General features: G+C 34.3%; 5 protein-coding genes and 1 long non-coding RNA gene across 10 annotated transcripts; 4 read left to right on the top strand and 2 right to left on the bottom strand.

The window, feature by feature from the left end:
• Positions 1–8: 8 nt before the first annotated feature.
• AT1G73850 (DNA ligase (DUF1666)) lies at positions 9–3909 on the bottom strand. Of its 2 annotated transcripts, NM_001334608.1 has the most exons (7): positions 3893–3909; positions 3327–3564; positions 2439–2980; positions 1781–2107; positions 1278–1682; positions 959–1191; positions 284–715 (listed from the first exon to the last, which is right to left on the bottom strand). In NM_001334608.1, the coding sequence occupies exons 2-7, from the start codon at positions 3473–3475 to the stop codon at positions 464–466; spliced, it is 1908 nt and encodes a 635-aa protein (NP_001319378.1). In that variant the 5' UTR covers positions 3476–3564; positions 3893–3909; the 3' UTR covers positions 284–463. The 2 variants fall into 2 exon arrangements, with proteins under 2 accessions (NP_177526.3, NP_001319378.1); NM_106045.4 differs by lacking the exon at positions 3893–3909 and having other exon boundaries at positions 9–715; positions 3327–3672.
• A 568-nt stretch (positions 3910–4477) lies between these two features.
• ESP1 (hydroxyproline-rich glycoprotein family protein) lies at positions 4478–7233 on the top strand. 2 transcript variants are annotated; one of them, NM_106044.6, is made up of 7 exons: positions 4478–4617; positions 4757–4834; positions 5108–5146; positions 5232–5789; positions 5904–5984; positions 6362–6550; positions 6788–7233. In NM_106044.6, the coding sequence occupies exons 1-7, from the start codon at positions 4522–4524 to the stop codon at positions 6911–6913; spliced, it is 1167 nt and encodes a 388-aa protein (NP_177525.2). In that variant the 5' UTR covers positions 4478–4521; the 3' UTR covers positions 6914–7233. The 2 variants fall into 2 exon arrangements, with proteins under 2 accessions (NP_177525.2, NP_001320490.1); NM_001334607.1 differs by having other exon boundaries at positions 4757–4978.
• Positions 7234–8593: 1360 nt separating this feature from the next.
• Positions 8594–8906, top strand: AT1G09417. Its single transcript, NR_139620.1, has one exon. It is a non-coding gene; the product is annotated as an other RNA (long non-coding RNA).
• A 355-nt stretch (positions 8907–9261) lies between these two features.
• Positions 9262–10909, bottom strand: BEE3 (BR enhanced expression 3). Of its 2 annotated transcripts, none has more exons than NM_001198465.1 (6): positions 10452–10877; positions 10225–10341; positions 10071–10136; positions 9928–9996; positions 9747–9824; positions 9262–9584 (listed from the first exon to the last, which is right to left on the bottom strand). In NM_001198465.1, exons 1-6 carry the CDS (start codon positions 10821–10823, stop codon positions 9504–9506), a joined length of 783 nt encoding a protein of 260 aa, NP_001185394.1. In that variant the 5' UTR covers positions 10824–10877; the 3' UTR covers positions 9262–9503. The 2 variants fall into 2 exon arrangements, with proteins under 2 accessions (NP_001185394.1, NP_177524.2); NM_106043.3 differs by having other exon boundaries at positions 9294–9587; positions 10452–10909.
• Positions 10910–13386: 2477 nt separating this feature from the next.
• Positions 13387–15396, top strand: AT1G73820 (Ssu72-like family protein). 2 transcript variants are annotated; one of them, NM_001334606.1, is made up of 4 exons: positions 13387–13457; positions 13654–13906; positions 14262–14407; positions 14890–15338. In NM_001334606.1, the coding sequence occupies exons 1-4, from the start codon at positions 13448–13450 to the stop codon at positions 15108–15110; spliced, it is 630 nt and encodes a 209-aa protein (NP_001320369.1). In that variant the 5' UTR covers positions 13387–13447; the 3' UTR covers positions 15111–15338. The 2 variants fall into 2 exon arrangements, with proteins under 2 accessions (NP_001320369.1, NP_177523.1); NM_106042.3 differs by lacking the exon at positions 13387–13457 and having other exon boundaries at positions 13628–13906; positions 14890–15396.
• A 156-nt stretch (positions 15397–15552) lies between these two features.
• On the top strand, positions 15553–18508 carry AT1G73810 (Core-2/I-branching beta-1,6-N-acetylglucosaminyltransferase family protein). The gene is made up of 2 exons (NM_106041.4): positions 15553–16256; positions 17703–18508. Exons 1-2 carry the CDS (start codon positions 15642–15644, stop codon positions 18342–18344), a joined length of 1257 nt encoding a protein of 418 aa, NP_177522.1. The 5' UTR covers positions 15553–15641; the 3' UTR covers positions 18345–18508.
• Positions 18509–20950: the final 2442 nt, after the last annotated feature.

Below are 20950 nucleotides of genomic sequence, written 5' to 3'. Positions count from 1 at the left end.
TAGTGTTATTCCACAATATTTTATTTTGTTATATTACCCCAATCACAACCTAAAAAAATCCATTCCCATCATTAGTATGGAACAAATAATTTGATTTATCCTCCTTAAAAGTTTATACCTAATGTTGTGATTCCTTGAGTGTATGAGTCACCTAACCTCCCAATAAAGCCTGAAACTTAATAGCTAATAAACTAAAAAGTAGAAAGATATAGAGAGCAAGAAAAGGAAAAACAAAGACAAAGTATAAAGTATAAAGAACTAAAGCAATCTACAGTATATCCCTATCTATTTATTCGATATTAAAACTTTATGGTTCTCTTTATTTGGTGGGTCTTGTCTAAAAGATCTCCTACAGGCTACAATATGAGGTGTAAAAACAGGAAAATAAAATATGAAGAAGAAGAAGGATGTGGGTGGGGAAAGAATAAAGGGTATATTCAGAGATTAGATTAGAATAGTGGGGTCAATGTGGAGGAAAGAAAAGTGGAGTGGAATCTCTTTGAAGCACCTTTCCACCTTGAATAATTTTAACTTTGCTCATCTTCTCTTCACACCAATGCAAATTCTCTTCGTTCATTTCATTCATCCTTAACACTCTTGAAACCACTTTCAAATCTATTAATCCCATCAATATCTCCATTTCCTCCTCTATACTCATCTTCTTCTTCCTCATGTATTTCCCTCCTCGACGCATCTCTTTCAGCTTCGTCTTTTTCTGTTCACCATTATATATCAACATAATGTTGTTAATAATATTAGAATACTACTCACAAAAAAAGTGAGTAAAAGACATTATTTAATAATGATAAAACTTAGAAAACTTTAATACTAATAAAAACCACTACACTACATGTCTTGGTTAAGTAAGACTATTTTTCATTGTTTTGAGAAGTGAGTCATGCATAAAGTAGTAGAAGATGTGGAAGTTGAAGTAGTCATATAATTTATATATATTGACCTTTGTGTTGACTTTCTTCATGAGATGTACAAGGGTTGGATCAACGGGGCCTCGTTTACTTCTCCCAAAAAAGGCTTTGATGATCTTCTGACAAGGCTTTTCTTTATCCGCTTGGAGAAAATTCATGAATGTTCTTATGCATTCCTCCATTATCATCAAGAACGAAGCTGACGATATCCTCGACCTGAAACCCTCTTCGTTCTCGTCTTCCTTCTCCTCCTCTTCCTCATAATCTACATATCCAAACAAATTAAAAATTTACCAAATCTTACCTAGAATATATAGTTACCGTATATACCAACATACCCTCAATGATTACCTTGGTATTCAGGAACAAGAAGCAATTTAGGAGCAAGAGTTCGCATGCGAGCATAAATCTCTGGTCTTCTTCCATGTTCATAAGGTTCATTTTCTACGTATCTTTGTAAAAGAATGTGAAACGTACGGAATTGGTCGGCGATTCCGGCGGGACATCCTACGTCGTTGAAGCTTCGTTGCGTGGTTGATCTTTTTCTCTCGAAGTTTTTGTAGTTCCAACTTAGAGCTTCCCATGTTAGACATATCTGTGCCACGTAAGCGGATTCTAGTTCCACGTAAGGGTTTGGTCTCGACCCATTGCTGCCTGGATATTGTTTTTGTTTTTTCTTGTGACCGTTTGATGATAACTTGTGAACGATCCTCTCCGAGATAGATCTTGGCTCCACCATAATTGACTTCAAAGATTCTATAAATAGACAAAAATTAGAAAATAAAATACAAACCAAAACCTATATATTGAACACTCTTTTCAATATTTACTGTATAATATATGATGATTTTCACCTGCTTCGTGAAGCTTTTGAGCAGAGATTCTAGTGAGAAAAGTCATTTCTTCGTCGTACTTTTGGAAGACGGTGTAAGATTCCCATTTAGGGCAACTCCGGCGAGAGGACGTTGAGAAAGGGTCGTCAGTTTTGACAGAGTTTCTCCATTCCGATGAGCTTTTCGACGTTGACCCATTCGTGCATGACTCTCCGAATATTTGTCCTCTCTCTTCTTCTTCTTCTTCCTCTAATTCCTCTGCTTTTATCTCTCTCATGTCAAAGCCCGATGATGGCTGTATCTCGTCGACATCATTCTTGATTCCTCCATTGGACACAAACTCTCTTGCTATAGCCAAAGAGCAAAGCAATCCACATATTTTTAGCTCAACCGGTTTATCATTGATTTTAAATCATAATTTTAATTATTGTCATGTGTATATATATATATTTTTAACTATGAAGAATATTTCATCATAAGCGTCACATGAATATACTAATACCTAATAATTAAATTCGGATATAAGACTTGTCGTTTCAGATTTTTATTTCACTGATTATTAAATAAAAAATGAAACCGTGTTAATTTTGGTTATTTGTAGAAAGAAAACTACTTTTGATTTGCATGTGAAGAATGAAAAATAAACATGTGAAGAGGTGAGGAGTAGAAATCATAATACCATTGTAACTTTTGTCATTGAACACCAAACCACTTTGGAAACGAGAGGGACCACGAGTACTAGTAGTATTTGGTTGCTTACGAACCAAATCCTCAACGACGTCGTATCGTGACACTCCTCCTACCTCTTCATCTTCGTCATCATCATCATAACGATCGTCAGGAAGATCTTCAACGCCATCATCTTCCTCTTCTATTGATGATTCACTGCGATAAGGAGAAACATTGGCAGAAGAAAAGTGCTCCTCTGTAGAAGAAGTGTTAGAATCTTGATCATCTTCTTCCTCTTCTTCGTGTTCATGAGTTTGATAGACATTATTGAACTCCTTCGTGTGTTGATTATTTACTCCTCCTTGAGAAATATTATTGTAAAACACTAAAGATTCTCCGTCGTCTGCTATATCAGCTATCAAATCCGGATTTGGATCTCTAGATATCACATGGTAACTTGAGTTACACGACATCTTGAGTTCTTCCCCTTCTTCTTCCTCTTCCTCCTCTTCTTCGGAATACCATGCCGCGGAATCATATTCATCTTCATTCCTACATAATAAGAAAACTATTAAGATTTGTCCCAACTGAGAACAATAATGTTTACCGATTGTTTTTTTTATCACTTTTCAGAACTATATGAAAAACTCATCAAAAGCAACCATTTACTTTATTTTTAGCTGTATATATGCTAACTTCCGGAAACACGTAAATATGAAACTACTCTACAAAACATTGCAGAATTTAAAAGATCTTCAATATAAAACTAAGCAATATGCTAAAATCCGAAAACAAGGGAAAATGAAACTTAGTATCATATACATATATATATATATATATATATATATATGTGTGTGTATAGAGTAAGGTGAGCATATAAGCATGTATAGATAGAGACCTTTGGAGGAGAGGGTAGCCGCCGATGAAGTGGAGAAGCTTGATTAGGAGGGAGACGGCGGAGTAGAGGAGGATGAGGAGAAGAAAGAAAGATGTTGAGACATTGATGAAGAGACTTGCTAGTGCTTCTTCATTTGTATAACATTGCATTTTAATTAAAACTCTTTTTCTCTCTTTCTTTTATCTTTTTGTATCTTTCTTCTTCTTCCTATCAAATGGAGAGAGAGAGACTACCTCGGCTACAAAATCAAAAGCAAAGTTTGTAGTTTTACAAAAATAAAAAATAGAAAGTTGAGTTGAGTGCGTCTCTTTTTCTTTTTTTTTTCTTTTTTTTAATTCTAATCTTTTAATTGTCTCAATACATGTTTATAAATTTGGACTTCTTATAATTTTCTTGAGACAAGATTATACGCCTACTCATTCTTTAAAGGGCATGCTGAAATTATACCAAGTGCCAAGTTTAAAGATCACTGAATCCCTTGAGATATATAACCCATAAGTATATCTCATAATCATTTGATTTGTTATGAATGAATTGTGAAATATACATGGGTTAGTTATTCTTACCCAAAACTTAAAATTAGCAAAACTTGTGGAAGATGAATGTAGTGGAAGACTCTATTTTTACCTGAAAGAATAAAAATAAAGTTGATGATGTTTACCGACTTACCAAAGGCAAGAATCCAATATATATTGAATATTATGGATGAAATAAAGAAAACTATCTTCGTATGAAAATTATGGATGGAGACAAGATAAAAAGAAGATTTCTGGAGCAACAAGAAAGTGAAGAGGCCAAAACCGTGTCACACGCTTCTCTCTAATGTAAACTTGTGTTTATAAGCTTTTGCTTTTCCAAAAGACATATTATACAATATACATGCATGTTACGTGTACAATTAACATGGTACATGTAAAGAAACATATTAATAATTTCATATAAATATATTTAACGTACATATCTAATGCATCTCTATATTTTATTGTTGTGTTTTGTTTTGAGAAAAATGGTAAATTTTTGACCAAAAAAAGAGTTGATCTACAGGCGCCATAGACTAATAAGTCTAGAATTTTAAATGGGCCGGAATTATACTAATTGGGCCCGTATTATACTTGGCCCAGGTTTGTTCACAAGTACTCTTGTGTTGCGTCTTTAACACACAGGTTAAGCTCGGTAGCGATTACCGACGAGAACCATGGCGGGTAAGCAGATCGGCGGAGACGGAGGTTTACCGGCAAATCTCGCCGGAATGACTAAAAGTCAGCTCTATGATATTATGTCTCAAATGAAGGTTCTCTCTTCTTTCTTTTCTATACTTTTCCGATTATCAGCTATAACACTATCCTTTACGGATTTGAATAGAGAACAATTGATTTCTTCTTCTTTTTTTCGAATTCTGTTTTTTTGATCAGTCGAATCTAATTGTGCAGACGTTGATTGATCAAAACCATCAACAAGCGAGGGAGATTCTGATTCGGAACCCTCTTTTGACGAAGGCTCTTTTCCAGGTTCTTCTTCACTTCGCTAATCTTTTCCATCTTCTAAATCTGCAATCCGTGTGGTCTTATAAGCAATGAGGAATTCTGATTTGGAGCTTCTTACTTGAGTAAATTGATTGGACTAGTTTGGGTTTAGTATTGTTGAAGAAGCAGGTAGGTTAACAATTAGGGTTTTGTGTTAGTTTCCAGATATGAACAATCTTTAGGTTTATGCCTCTATTTACAAATAGATTTCAGAATTTGTATATGGTGATGATGATGCTATGTTTGTTGAAATGCCAGGCACAAATCATGCTCGGAATGGTTCAGCCTCCTCAAGTGGTATGTACTTGCGTCCTCTTAAGTCATTTTGTTAATAGATTTCATTTCAAGCATCTTAAATTTTACAAAAATCTGTTTCTATTAGACTCCGAAAGTTGAGCCACAAGCTGTACAACAACCTCAACAATCTCATCAATCTATCCCGCCAAAGCCAAACGTTCAAGCTCATATGTCTTCTTTCCAAGGCGGTGGCAGTGTACATGAGCCAGCCAATACGATGCAGCCACAAGCCCCGATTCGAAAACACCCAACACCACAACCAATGCCTATGCCTCCACCACCGCCTTCTGTTTCTGCAAATAGTGCTCAATCACAGCCTCGTTTTTCGCATCCCCAGCGTCAGGGACATCTGAATCCTGCTGTCACTTCTATGTCTCATCCACAGTCTTCTCAAGTTCAAAACGCGCCTCCTCCGGCTTCCCATCATCCAACATCCCAGCAACCTCCTTTTCATCATCTTGATATACCAGCTTCCTCCACTCAGTTGCAACAACAACCAATGCACTCTGGTGGAGGTCCTCATGTGGCACAGCAACAGTCTAGACCATATCATCATCAATATGGACAAGCTCAAACTGGTCCAAACACTGGATTTCAGCACCATGGCGCACCTACTCAGCATCTTTCTCAACCCATGTATCATGTGAGTCAGAGTTATGACTTATGAGTAGCTATTGTCGGTTTCCTTTTATTTCCCTCATTGTGAATTATGAAGTTTTTGACTGACTAGAACTCGTTATTTGAGCCAATTTTGCAGTCAGGCAACAGACCCCCTGCTTCCGGTGGACCTCAATTCCCGCAGGGACAGCCACATCTGCCTAGTCAGCCAACATATCAGGTATTGATACTCTTACTTTTTGACCTTTAGGCGATATGTTTGATGTTTTGCAGACTGAGTATGAAATTATGTTGCTTTATCTATGTGCTTTCTTCCGAGCACTACACCTTCAACGAGTAGAGATTACCCTTTAATGAGAATTCTCTCAAACATCTATCATTGTTATTCTTAATCAGATATGAGAAATGATTTCTTCTGGCAATAATTCTTCTCATCTTTTTTCATTGTCAAGCTATCATCATATTTCTAGACTTCTAGTTCTGATTCCGTTAAAATCATGTTCTGCTTTAGATTAATAAATCATCTAAATGGAAACTCTACATCTTTTTGGTTTTGCTTTTGGGTCTCACTGCTTGTAATCTTGTTTATTGTTTCAGGGAGGAGGTCAATATCGTGGAGACTACAACAATAACCAATTAGCAGGTCTGATGGCTCAAGACAGAGGTCCTTCTTGGATGGCTGGCCAATCAGAGAGCTCGAACATTACTCATCTGCCAGGCTTAGGACCGGTGCCTCCACCAAGCCAAGTTGGGCCTGGAGGTGGCCCACCACCTCGCCCTGCACCGGTAATTTATCTTTTAACTGCAAGGCACAGCCATTGAACCGCTGTTACTGCTAGGATGTATATTCATGTCGATGACTCTGTAGTTTTATTAGCCCCCCCAAATCAATCAAATTCGACGTTCCTTTCCAGTAGATGTTGTAGTTGTCTTTTGCCGGAATTCAAAATGAGAATTTCTGATTACAGAGCAAAGAGCTTTTGTTATTTTTTGCTGATGATTGTGTTTTTCTTACTTGTGCAGATATCTGCAGAGATGGAGAAGGCACTACTTCAACAAGTGATGAGCCTTACACCAGAGCAGATCAATCTGCTGCCACCAGAACAGAGAAACCAAGTCCTTCAGCTTCAACAGATTCTCCGACAGTGAATCTCATAGATAATCGCTTGGTCTCCTCCATGTTAGAACTTTGAAGAGACAGGTTTTGGCTTTGAATGTAAGGCCTGAGTTAAGTTTGGGATAATTTGTAAAAAGAAGAAAAGTAATTAGATTTTTTCAAAGTTCAAGGTATCACTAAATACCTTTGGTCATATCCCCTGGAGAAAATTTATGTGTTCTCTTTGATTTAATGTTCAGTAACAATTTTCTTCCTGAATTTCAAAGTTACGAAATCTTGCTTACAGTTGTTTTGCAGACTCTTTTTTCACTCTTTTATTGCAGTTGTTCCAAGGAAAACAAATTATGCGAAGAAAATCGTAATTGCATACATGTTTTGATCATAAATTTTCTAAGAAAAATAAAATCGTCTGCATGTTTCTGGTGCTGTACTGTTACTACAATTGTTTTAGTAGATATGACTTAAAATATTAAGAAAGTATTAAGAATACTTAAAAGTGGAATTGAAGATTTTGTGGGTTAAGTGTCTTAAGTGTTAAGACTTCAGAGATTTGAGGAGCTAAACAACTCCTCCACATTCAAATGGAGTCACTTCCAAAATTTTGGTGGTTGGTGGTTCCCACAATGTTTTTGGATCCTTGAACTTGCCCATTTTTGTTCTCTGCCACCAAATGATGTGATCACCAAATCTATTAATAGAATACTTGTTGGTCCCAAATATTTATTTGTTTCCCAAAACTATCCCCTTCAACAATATATTGAATTATTTTTCATTTTTTTGATTAATGTGTTAAACATTTGTTCTAAGGTCTAACCATGAAAGAGAACCTTTAAACTTATATCTTAGAAAGTTTGGATTCATTGATTTGTTGATCATTTCCAAAAGGTAAATCATTTTTTTCATAGACCATGTTGTAATAAAAGTAATATCCCTGTAGAACTAGAAACAATCAACCACTATGCAATTGAACTATTCAAAATTAGGCATTTTGATGTATTTTTTATATAAAAATATATGCAATAAGATGAAAATGAAGAAAAAAGCCCCACATATTTCCATCTTCTTTAGGGCATGTAATGGTCCATTTCAAGCTGTCCTCCCTAGTTTCATGGATGCATACATTGCATCTATTTCCCCTTTTTCTTTTTCCTCGTTATATATAATTTTTCCTTTTCTATGTTCAAGTTTTATCTTCTGCTTTCGACTAATTTATTTTGAGATTAATTCATCTTTAAAGCTCTAGACTAAGGCACAACCATTTTGAGAGCAACACATGCCATGGATCATCCACTTCCACTTTTTGGAGTTTTCTCTTATAAGTTTGACCATTTATGAGTACACATGCCATGGATAAATTTGACCAAATGGACTAAAGGAAAATGAAATTTAATATTATTGATGATGAAACAGAAACACTAATAGTAATACAAACTAGTAGTATTATTACATGCTAAAAGAAGAACAGATATTTAGAAGTTTCACAAATGTTCTTCCCAATCATGTTTACAATGAATTGGGAACATCAATCACAGTCTATGAACTATGGAACCGTCATTCATGCAATAATTCATTCAATAAAAGGAAATTAAAGCTATGTTTAGATAAGTACATAGTCCACACAAAAAAAGGAAGAAAAATCTTTGGTTGTTCAACGATTAAACACGTCCCTTCAAAGTCTACAATCCACATTCTTTCACAAATTGCATAAAACCTCTCTTTGTCGTTGTGTTTCGTTTCGGAGACATACATCATTATGTCTTTCTTTCGATAGTAACAAGTGAAGGGTATTTTTGTCATTTTCTTCCACTGCTCCTGATGTCCAAGTCCAGTTGTTGTTCAAGTTTATCATCTTTGCTTGTCTTTATTTGACCTCAATCAAAGTTGCTGATGCAAAAATTTAATCTATATTGTTGTAAATATAATGTAGACACTTCCAAATATTAAATATTCTTTTTATTTTTCTTAAAACTGAGATTTGATGACTATTGTTTTGGACGTTCAAGGCTTTCCAGCTGTGGCTGATTTGAAAATTTGAAGAGATTATATGTATTTTTCCTTGTTTTTTACTAACATTGATATATATTTCTTTGTTTCATACAAAAAAATAATAAGTTTGAATGTTTGATACTACATTTACGTGACAACATGATTTATATTTTCTATAAACTGCCTTATAGGCTTATATTCGAACTTATTATACACTAATCGTATTATAGTTTTTAACTAGCTAAGCCGAAATAACATTCCTCATTACTATTCTCTAAAGTGTGATTGATGAGGAGGCTTCGCTTCTACAACTTTCAAAACACTTTAAGAATCAATCATATTGTCAAAATTATTGTGGGATCTTACTAAAACTTATGTCAAAAATATGGTTGGATAGACTGACACTAATTCATTGTGGTTCCGACTTTTGTCTGCTCGGTAAAATTTTGATCGTTATGTATCCCCACTTTGAATGCAATCTCGAGGCAGTATATATATTTGTAATGTCGAAGTTACACAAGTATACATATCATATGGCATCGAGATTTCTTGAAATTAATCTTTAAAAGTATCTTTTTAAATCCAAAAAAAGGAAGAAAATTAGAAAGACAAAAAAAGGAGAGCAAAAAACAAAAGTCAAAGGGTCCACGATGATGAATGGAAGACAGAACTCCCATCCCTCCCTTGACCCATCTCCACTGCCTCACGTGCCTTTGCCTTCTGCGCATTTTAATATTCCAATTAAAAATCGATATTTAAATCATCTAATTATAATCACATCAAACCATATAGTTAAATTAAGAAATAAATAAATCATAGCAAACATCACCAGTCTTACGAGAAAATTTTAATTAAAAGTTATAATTCTAGATTCTGTACCTGCATGGATTCCACAGCATCAGTCTCCGAGTTAAAGTCATAATACGAACTTGCTGCTGTAAGCTTCATAGATAAAAACTGAGTTCACATAAAAAAGAAAGTAAATTAGTATAATTATTGAAACGAATGGAATTGGTTAGATGACCTATAACTTAAGAGAAATTAATTGTTATTGTTATACCTCGACTTGATTTTGTAAGGACTGGACGTAATTAATTATCTCATCAAGCATAGTAGCCATTCCCATTGTCTGCATCACCAAATATATATTCAATAAAAGAACTAATAATATATTTTCTTAAAGTCTAAGCAAAATATAATCACCTTATAACATCCGGGGACTATATCTTGCAAGCATTTCAATCTCTCGTTTATTTTCCCTCGTCGAACCTGAAAGTTAATTTTAATTTTTTTACTCATAGTTTTCATTTATATTATTTATGTACACTATAATTTGTATAGAGAAAATCAATTTTACCCGTTCTGCTATGCTGTGGCTATCAGTGGCTTGGCCTCTTCTAGCTCTAACATGAACAACTTCTCTCTCTTTCTCTTCTTCTCTATTCTTCGACCTCTTCCCTCTCCTTGAAGAATTCTGTGATATCAATAAGAAAAAAGAGAAAAACAAAGTTAGATTAATTCATAGAAACTGAGAGTACTCTAATATATGTGTGTGAAATTAGGGTTTCTAGGTTAATAAAATACATTTTTTGTCGAAATATTTCCATTTATGGAAACTTGAGCAGAAGAGGTAGAGAGAGTTTGATCAGAGACACTGTTCTCCGACGTAGAAACAGCTTCCATTAATGATTTTCTCTTCTTGGTATCGAATTGTGAAGAAGACTCTTCGTTGTTTTGGATATTAGAAGGGAAGAATATCCCTTGATGAAAATTATTCTCGAGAGATTTTCCGGGAAAATGATCAGGGAATTGATTATGAAAGAAAAGAGAATCGAGAGAAGAAGAGAAAGGAGGAGGAAATGTTTGGAAATGATGAAGCGTGTTGCTCAGTTCTGCTAGTTGTCTTATGGGATCATCCATTGTAAATGTCTGAAAATCAGAAGAGAGATTCGCCATTTCTGAGTTTCAATTTTTATTTTTTTTTTGAAAATTGGTGAAAATAGAAAGTGGCTGTTTTCGAGCGAGTGGCAATGTTTATATATAGACTAGAGTTTTCTTATTATTATTTTTTTGAAAAAAATTGGAATAAAAGTGGGGTTAATCAAAAAGATGAGAAAATAAAAAAGGAGGGCCAATGAAAGTGAGAGTTATGGGATTTTTGTATAGGAGTGGGTCACACATAATTTATCAGGAGATATATCCAAATAGAGAAGTGGGCCAACGTTTGGTAGCCGGACCAGTGAGCACTGTTTAAGCAAACTTCTTTCATTATTTCTCAAGGGGGAAGTACTTACTTAAGACCTCCTCAACAAAGTATTTTATTTCAATTGGTGCTCCCTTTTCTGCTTTCTTCTTCTAGTCTATTGTGATTTGTGACCAACGAGCGAGTAATCCAATCCTATTATCGTACATTGATTGCATTTGCTATATGGATTTAAGATTTCATTGGTTATACAGTTTTAGTTATTTTACCGTTTAGTATTAAACACTTTGGTAAGAAGAATAAAAAGTTGTATGGATTATATTCAAGAATAGTTTGATTGATGATATTCACTGGTTTCAAATAGTATTAACATTTTTAGTTAAATAGTACCTATTTATGTTAAACAAAAGAAATATTTTTGTATGATACTTATAATGTGATGTGATAGTATACGAGCTAAATTAATGTTGGCTATTTATAATTTTTTTTTTTTTTGGAAAACAATATGTGGATTATGCAGATTTACATCCGAATTAAGACGTATCGACCACCTTGCCACAAACTAGTAGCAGAATACATGTCATGATCGATTTATCTATATTTATAGTTTATTGAATAAACATAATTAATTAACTTAGCTAGGTCTACTTTGAAATTTAAAATGTGGTCTAAGTTGAAACTTAAAATGTCGAAATCAATATAAGTTCGTTTTAACTTGGTTTGGTGTCTCTAGACTTCTGAAAACGTTTTTCTTTCTGGTATATTTTACTATATAGTACAATTAGGTTCCTATCAAATTAAGTAAATTGACCTATCACTATATACCATTTTCAACTGATCAAATCACATGCAGTTACATATGCATTCAAGACTCAATCTAACTTGTTGTTTTGACTTTAGGCATTGTTATTTTTAATACAGTACTTAACTAATTGACACACCGGAAGTGCTGATAACAAGCATAAATGGTCAAATCTTTTGAATAATTGTTCGACAATCTTTTTAAACCCCTTGATTTTTTAATTCTTTTTGATAAAATAAAACCCCTTGAATTTCCAAAGCTTTTTAGGAACAGACGACATATATAAGATTTTGAACGAGTCTTTAGTCCCTAATAGTGTTGGACAAAAATAGCAGCCAATTCAAAGTTTTTGATTTACAACTGAAACAAATAGCAAACCCCAACTTGAAGAAAGAAATCCAAAAACGACATAACTGAGGAAAACAGTAACTGAATACAAGATGTATGCTACATATCAAACTTTACATAACATACCAGGCCCGACCATGAGTGTATTACTGGGTCTAAAAAAACAAAACAAATAACAAAAACATAATTGTAAGAAAGAAAAAGTCAATTGATGGCAAAAAAAAAAAAAAAAAAAAGAAAGAAAAAGTCAAAAAAAAAATTTGTAAAATTTGAGACCATAAAAACTAAAAGAGTAGTAACTACTAAACATTCAAAAGAATTTTACTAAAAAATGTTTTGTCTTCAATTTTAAATACATTTTGAGGTTTATTAGTTTGATGGGTTTTAGGCATGTACCTGACTTGTTACACACATGATACACCCAATCGAAAAAAATCAACAAATAGAACGGAACCGGAAAACGATATCACATAGTATAAGACTACATAGCTTAGTTTTGGTTTTAAAGAAAACTCTGATAAAAAAAAACCGGTAGTTCGACTTCTTTGCATGTGAAACTAAACTTCCTTAGTAATAATACTTAGCTTGTTCAACTTTTGTTATGGTCATTAATTAATTATCTCTTTACTTAGAAAACAAAAAGTCCTATAGTCTGTAATTAGGTTGGTGCCAAGCTGTTCCTCTTTAGGAAGATGGAACTTGAAGTTGAAATTATCGTACCTATAAAAATTATTACTTTGAAAGACATATTACCTAGGTTTGCCTAATACAGCTCCACTAAATCAGACTCGATTACGCAAAATAAACATAAACTTCGAAAATACAAATTTTCTTCTGTTGCTAATTCATATCAAATTATGTATTAAGATCTCAAATATAACGAACGATCCATAAACATATAATTTAAAAGGTCCTCTTCTTTGTCTCTTTATATATATATACACGTAAATATGGGTGACCTTACATGTTTTGATCTTCATATTCATCTACCTTCGGCGAAGGAAGACATCGAAATGGAGTTCCTCGAGTACTCCTCAACGATGCTATCATCATGTCCAGCCGCTCCACGTCCACTACTTCTTCTACTCTTAAAACTGTTTGGTTCGCTTCCGTTTAATCCAAAAGTTCTTGAACCGGCTCCTGTACCGGTCCCGGTACTTGTATAGCCGCCTCCTCTACGACCTTGGAGTCCAGGCCGACCCGGTTTAGGCAATCGTCTCTGTTGTGATGTTGATTGGTAGGTAGTCCTCTCTTGTGATGTTGATTAGTAGCTTAAATGTAAAACCAAACAATTTTCGTGGGTCAATAAAAGCAAAAATGAAAAAAAATATTCGATCTCTTAGTCCGGCCCATGATCAGTTTCAGGCCCAATTCAATCCGTCGCATTATTAAAAATCTCTGAAATCGACTTTTAACTTGTGAAACCGTCACAGTCGCCGGGAAAAAATCACAGATTTCTTCGACGCCGCCGATGAGGTTCCGGTACGCAATGGTTTGTTCGTCGAATCAGAACCGGAGCATGGAAGCTCACGCTCTTCTTAAGAGACAAGGACTCGACGTTGCTTCGTACGGGACTGGGTCACATGTAAAACTACCTGGACCATCTCTGAGAGAGCCAAACGTTTACGACTTTGGAACTCCTTACAAGCAGATGTTCGATGAGCTCAGGCGCAAAGATCCTGAACTGTATCCTCTTAATCCGTTCCTTTCTTTTGTTGCTTACGGATCATGATTTTTCGAATCCCTAAGTTTGCTTTGGTCACTGAATCAGTCTCAGTCTCCTTCTAATTCGATAATTTGCTTACTTTCTTAGTCTCCTTGAAATTGTTTCCTAATTCACATTTAAGTTTCTTGGTTTGATTTAAGGTATTGATTCTGGGAAAAAGTATGTTTTCTTCTCTCCAAATGACTGAAGAAAAAGTGTGTGCGTTTTAGTAAATATACGAAATTTCTTGCTTGTAGCTATTGTGAAGCATGTTCATTGGGTTGTATAGGGAGATTTGTAAGCTTGAAGTTTGATGCACTTAACTGTTTTCATCAGATACAAGCGGAATGGTATTTTGCAGATGATTAAGAGGAATTTATCCGTGAAACTTGCTCCTCAAAGATGGCAAGATAATGCTGGTGATGGTGTGTTTGATGTGGTTATGACTTTTGAAGAAAAGGTTTTCGATTCAGTCCTTGAAGGTAATTGAAAAATCCTCCCTATTTTACAGTTAGATACTTTGTTTGAAAATTGCTTCATCCTGATTGCTCACTACGTACATATTGATCACAAACTCTTATAACATTGGAAGAAAAAAATCCTGGTATCAGTAGATTTGTTCATCAACTTATCCCATTTGAAGAAAATCGAAATGTTGACACTTTGATCTTCTACATGCATTGTTTCCGAACAATCTTCTCATTTGGTAAATTATGTTAAACTAGTTAGGTTAGATGTTTACATATGTGAATTGATGAAGTCTAAGTCATGTGAAACTCAAAAGTTCTGCTTAGTGATTGCCGTTTCCTGTAACTTAGTTTACTTTTTTACCTTGCTGTAATTGTTAGCTGAAAACCCGATTGCAATCATGGTTTGATAGAACTGTCGGTTTTCTTGCTGCGTGAAACATTCCTGTGTCTTAATATCTTTATCTCATCAAGTTAGATTTGTCCCCAATCTGCAGATCTCAACAACAGAGAACAATCACTTACGAAAACAATACTTGTGATGAACTTGGAGGTTAAAGATAACCACGAAGAAGCAGCTATAGGTGGCCGACTTGCCTTGGAACTCTGTCAAGAGATTGAAGGGAATGAAACATGGGAAGATACGATCGATGACATTGTTGCGGGTTTTGAAAAACAACACAGGCGGAAACTGGTCTACAGCATCTCATTCTACTGAAGATACCATCATCAGTCGCATTAACGGTCAGATTATGTAGAGTGTTCTTCTGTGACCCCAGTCTTGAGATGTTGAACAAATTATTTTTAGTTCATCGGTTTTATATGTTTTAGGGTTAAATACTTGAGAGTGTAGAAGAAATTGCATGTTAGAAACTGAGAATTCGTCTTCCAAACACATTCTCTTGTGTTGTTTCTCATTACTTGAAAGTTGAAACAGAGCCTTGTCAAAAAAAGTAATAAAAATATAAAAGATAGGTGACACACGACATGTCTTAACCAAGCATTACTTCATGTTTAATGTCACAATCTAAGTTAACGTGTTTATATAAAACCCAAGTCGTGTACCAATTGAATTAACCCTACCCCTAAAATCCTGTACAAGTCAATTCAATGTTTCTAGTTAAATCCAAAGCCCGTGAGATCAGATATTTAAAGACACCCAATGACGAAAAGTCTCTTTAAAATTCATAACCTTGACTATATAACGTCCCACGGTTCTAATTGTTAGTTTCAGCAGACTCACAAAATAATGAAAAAGAGCCAAGAAACGCAAGAAGACTCTCTTCAACAAGAAAGTCGTCATCAACTTCACCAAATCGTCATATCCAAGATATTAAGATCTCATAGATTCTTCCAAAACCTCGTCTTGTATTCGTTTCTTATCGGTTTCGGATTCGGACTCGGCTTCATACTCAACGTCCATATAAGAAACGTCTCTTTCAATCCTCAACTCTTTCGTCTATCTTCACTCTCCCCATCATCCTTCTCTACACCACCGCTTCAACCGCAGCCAGAAATAGTCGTTCCCTTGAATGATACGGTTGTTGCGACTAATGATGATGACCATGAAGTAGGGCAAAAGGGTCATTATCTGATGATGCCGGAGAACGTGGTGCATAACATGACGGAGGAGGAACTCTTGCTACGTGCTTCGAAGATTCAAGAAAAGACGTTGAAGATGACAAAGAAAGCGGCGTTTATGTTCCTGACGAGAGGGAAGCTTCCTTTGGCTAAACTGTGGGAGAGATTTTTCAAAGGCCATGAAGGTCTTTTCTCTATTTACATTCATACGAGTGACCCTTTTTACTTTGACGATCATACGCCCGAAACTTCGCCGTTTTATCGCCGGAGGATTCCAAGCAAGGTCAGTAGTCAATTTCCTCATTAATTCCCCTCAGATTATATAATTGATATAGTCGAATTCTTCATAGATAAACTTAATTAGCCTAGATAATCTTGATATAGATATTTAAAGATATATTTGCGATATTCGGGTTATTCAGCCTAGATAATATACTAGAATTTAGATATTTATACTTACATCCATATGTTTTTGGGATTTTTTATAAAAATATATATATAATTTACTTTGAAAATTAGTTAACGTAGAGTATATATACTCCAAAAAGGGAGTACCAAAACAGTGTTTATAATTTTTTTAATAATATAAATTAGTTGTTTTCTTACGGATTAATCAGCCAAAATAAAGTCGCACGTCGTCTTATAAATATTACCTACACTACACATACATGTCGACCAAAAAAGCTACTACGACATATAACCTAGTAGTTGTAAAGAAAAACATATACAGTATAATCTACTTTGAAAACTAGTGGTGCTGCATAAAAGTATACTTAGGAGGGTATGACAAAATTAACGACAGTGTTTAATTATTATTCATATTATTATGATTATTTTCAACTAGTCATGTCTTAGCATTTTAAATTATGATTACGAAACAAAGGACAAGTATAATAGTACGTAATGTTCAAGGTATAGTATACTAGTTCAAAGAAAAACGTAGATCCGTATCCTTTTTTATTCCCTAAATACGTTTCAAACCGGCTATATATTTATACCTTCTTTTTTTATAAGAGAAAGGTGAATTATAAAAAAACAAAAATCGCTTGTCGAAGATATTAGAAAAGTCGAGATGACTTTATTTATGCATTTGTTTTTCTAAGATATAATAATATCTCTTACTTATCATCGTCATTCAACTAAGACACGAATGCTCGATCACTTGAAGATCATACTAGACATTTTTTTCAATTGGGTTTAAAATAAAATCTAATTCCACGCATAGGGTGTGTAAAGACCACAAAGTCTACTAGACCAATCATGGGTTTGGGGACACTAGTATAGTTTTATCAATTTAAGAGACTAGGCTATATTTTAAGAAAATAAAACCAAAAACTTTGTCGGTAAATGCTTCATTTAAAAGGTTAATGGTGGAGGGTTAAAGAAGTTTTTTAGTTTCTTCCTATAAATCAATTATTTTATTTGGCTAATATTTTTTTCTGTCTTGAATCACCTGATGTCTGGCCGTTCTGGGTAACACCTATAGCTAGTTAGCCATTTAATAATATGGTTAAAAAAGTTGAATTTTAGTGCCTTTCGTACATGTCTACGTATGACTCTTAATTTCCCTTTCTAAAGATATCAATATCATGAAATACTATATAAATATAAAATCGTTGAGTAGTCTATTATACATACGTACCGACATGAATTTTAAATTAATCAACTAAGTTGTTAATTAATAAAAATATCACGACTCATGTACGAGGATCTCGTTGTGTTTTTGAAGGAAGTGGGATGGGGAATGGTGAGCATGGTGGCGGCTGAGCGACGGCTACTGGCAAATGCTCTGCTTGACGCCGGAAACCACCGCTTCGTCCTCCTCTCGGAATCGGACATTCCTCTCTTTAACTTCTCCACCATTTACTCTTACCTCATAAACTCGCAACACTCCTACGTCGACGTCTACGACCTTCCCGGACCAGCAGGTCGCGGCCGCTACAACCGCCGTATGTCACCAGTCATCAGCCGCACCAACTGGCGAAAAGGCTCTCAGTGGTTCGAGATAGACCGTGAGGTAGCTTTAGCCGTAGTATCGGACACAACTTACTTTCCTGTGTTCGAGAAATATTGCCTTTGGAATTGTTATGCCGACGAGCATTACTTGTCAACATTTGTCCACGCCATGTTTCCGGGGAAGAATGCGAACCGGTCACTAACGTGGACGGATTGGTCACGGAGAGGTCCACATCCGAGGAAGTACACAAGGCGGTCGGTGACAGGGGAGTTTCTGCGGAGGGTGAGGAATAGAGAACAAGGGTGTGTGTATAATGGGAAGAAGAGCGAGAAATGTTACTTGTTCGCTAGGAAGTTCGATGGTAGTACTTTGGATAAGTTGTTATATTTTGCTCATAGTGTTATGGGATTTTAATTTTCTTCGTTATAACCATACGACTAAGCCAATTCGTGTTTGGTAAATAACCCGTGTTTGTGTGCTTGGATTTTAAAATCCCATTTGTGATTACAAAACTTTTCCACATGATTTACATCTCCATTTTTCACAGATTTTTTTTTCTTCTGATTGTCCAAATTATTCTTACCTATACCAATACGTTTCAGCCCATTTGTATTGAAATGCCCAATTTTAGTTACAAGTCTTGTCCTTTTCTTTCCGATGAAATTTACTCTACATATTTATGGGAAGTGACATTAGCAGGATTGAATTAGTCCATTTTAACAAATCTTCTTCATCCATATACATATGTATTTAATTACGATCTCTTAAGAGAGGCCCATTTCCGTTTTAACAAAATCTTCTTCATCCCTGATAGTGAGAATTTCAATTTCAATGTCGCCGATCATGTCGACGGTAAATCCCTGCATCTTTCTTCAAGACGCTTCTCATAGTTCCCTATTTTCTCGCCATTTTATGATGAATGATTTCATATAGTCACCTAGATCTCTTTGAAAAACCTTTTTTTAAGACCTCGTATGAATCTGATAGACTTTATAGATCTTCGTACATGAATCCGATAGACATAGATCATTGTTTTAATTTTGAACAGTAGATTTTGTTCTCTCTTTGTGCAACATCACAAAATTTAAGTTTGAACCCTAGAAAATTTAGGAAGCTATATTTGTTAATAGTGGTTAGTTATCATACATGTATTATTGAATTAATAAAGTTAGAGAGATTAATACAAATAATAAAGGAAAGTGGTATAACTTGCAATATATAAAATTCCTAAATACAAGGAATCTTTAATACTTTTGCAACACTAAACACAAATTGCTAGACTGCATATTATGAGCAACCTAGTTTCTATAATTTTTCTTTTATAGTAATATACTTTTCTCATTGTTTGACGAATACTTTTTTGGGAACTGTGAATTTTTATATGTTTTTCTTAAAATTTATAGATTTATAATAAAATTTTAAAACATTAAACTATATATTTTACTATATTTATTATATATAATTTATCTATATATTAAACCATATTGTTTTGCCTATGACATCATTTTTTTGCACGGCTCTGTATTTAAGTGATGTTAATTAGAGAATGTCAGTTATATGATTGGCTCGTTGAGAGTGGTCAGATTGCTATGAAAATTTCGAAATTTCGTTTTGCGGCTCTAAAGATCGGCTTACTGTCAGCGTCACTATTTCATATGAAAGTCCTCATGGTGGGTTTTTATAGGTGGATAAGACTTTCATGTTTTCTAAATAAATTTTATTTTGTAAATATATAGAGTTACCAAAATATATGATTTGACAGCTTATTAGTTTTTACGGTTTGTTTTTCGTTGTTTGATTAGGTGATTCGTTGTTCACTTACGTGACTAATATGATTGTTTATTGATAAGATTTGGAGATGACTCGAGCTCATATAAACTAAGCCATTGATGTCGAAAAACTGTTTAAAAAATTTAGTCGCTAATGTATACTCACGCGGCTGTATTGTCCCGTACGCGGCCACTTTTATTTTGTATTGAAGTACTAACTTACGTTTTAAAAATTAGACTGAAACTCAAACTAAAATCTGTTTTGTCCCGTACGCGGCCATTTTTATTTTGTATTAATGTTCTAAATTACATTTTAAAAATTAGACTCAAACTCCAACTAAAATCTCCAGCCAGCATATATATATAGAATGTTGCTTAGTCAATAGTAACAAAATAATTGCAAATGTAAAGGCTGCTTCCAAGAAAAAAAAGGCAGTCCTATATCTTTTAACTTGATATCTTACAAAGTTATAAAATGGATTACTCACATCATAGTCTTTGAAAAACTAAAATTATTATGAAAAGGTACATATTAACACACCCAAAAATAAAAAAAAATAAACGTTCTTGAGTTGGCAACCCCTAAAAGTGGATGGCAATTCAGAAATGGGCTTTTAATGTTTAGATTCCATAAAAAGTGAATAGATGGTTCTTATTCTGTGTATGTGAGATATCAATATCATCGTGACAAAGACTATGTGACAATTACCATACAATTTATCATGGAGGCAAAGCATTACAATTATAATGCTACCAAAAATATTTTGAAGTTAAAACAAAAAAAACTTATTAAAGTTAATTAAAAGCAAGATTTTCGACAGAGACTAAACAGAGTCGATTGAAGCTAAAAGCACGACAAGTTTTGAGAGGATGATTGAGATTTGTAACTCACCCGACAAGAAATTACCCGAAAAGGACAAACCAATTCAATGAACCTTCGTCGAAATCATTCACTTGACCCTTTATATAGTATAGTTTATATTAACACATAAGAACTTGGATAATTTTAGTTTCCTTTAACGCATGACATTTCTATATTAAATAAAAACTATTGTTGTTTTTTGTTCTCCTGCTTAACTTAAAATGACAGCTATTAAATTATCAGGATATTTTTGGAAACCGATGTAAACCGAAAAAAGGTTATTATAAGACTTTCTTTCCTTCTTTCTTATTTGCTTAAAAGATATATAGTTCAATTTTTTGTTTTCTTGCTTAAAGAAAAGATAGTTCAATAAAATTGTATCTATATAA

Source organism: Arabidopsis thaliana, assembly GCF_000001735.4.
Source record: "Arabidopsis thaliana chromosome 1 sequence".
NCBI classification, from domain to species: Eukaryota; Viridiplantae; Streptophyta; class Magnoliopsida; order Brassicales; family Brassicaceae; genus Arabidopsis; species Arabidopsis thaliana.
This window is presented reverse-complemented; position numbering and strand designations above follow the sequence as displayed.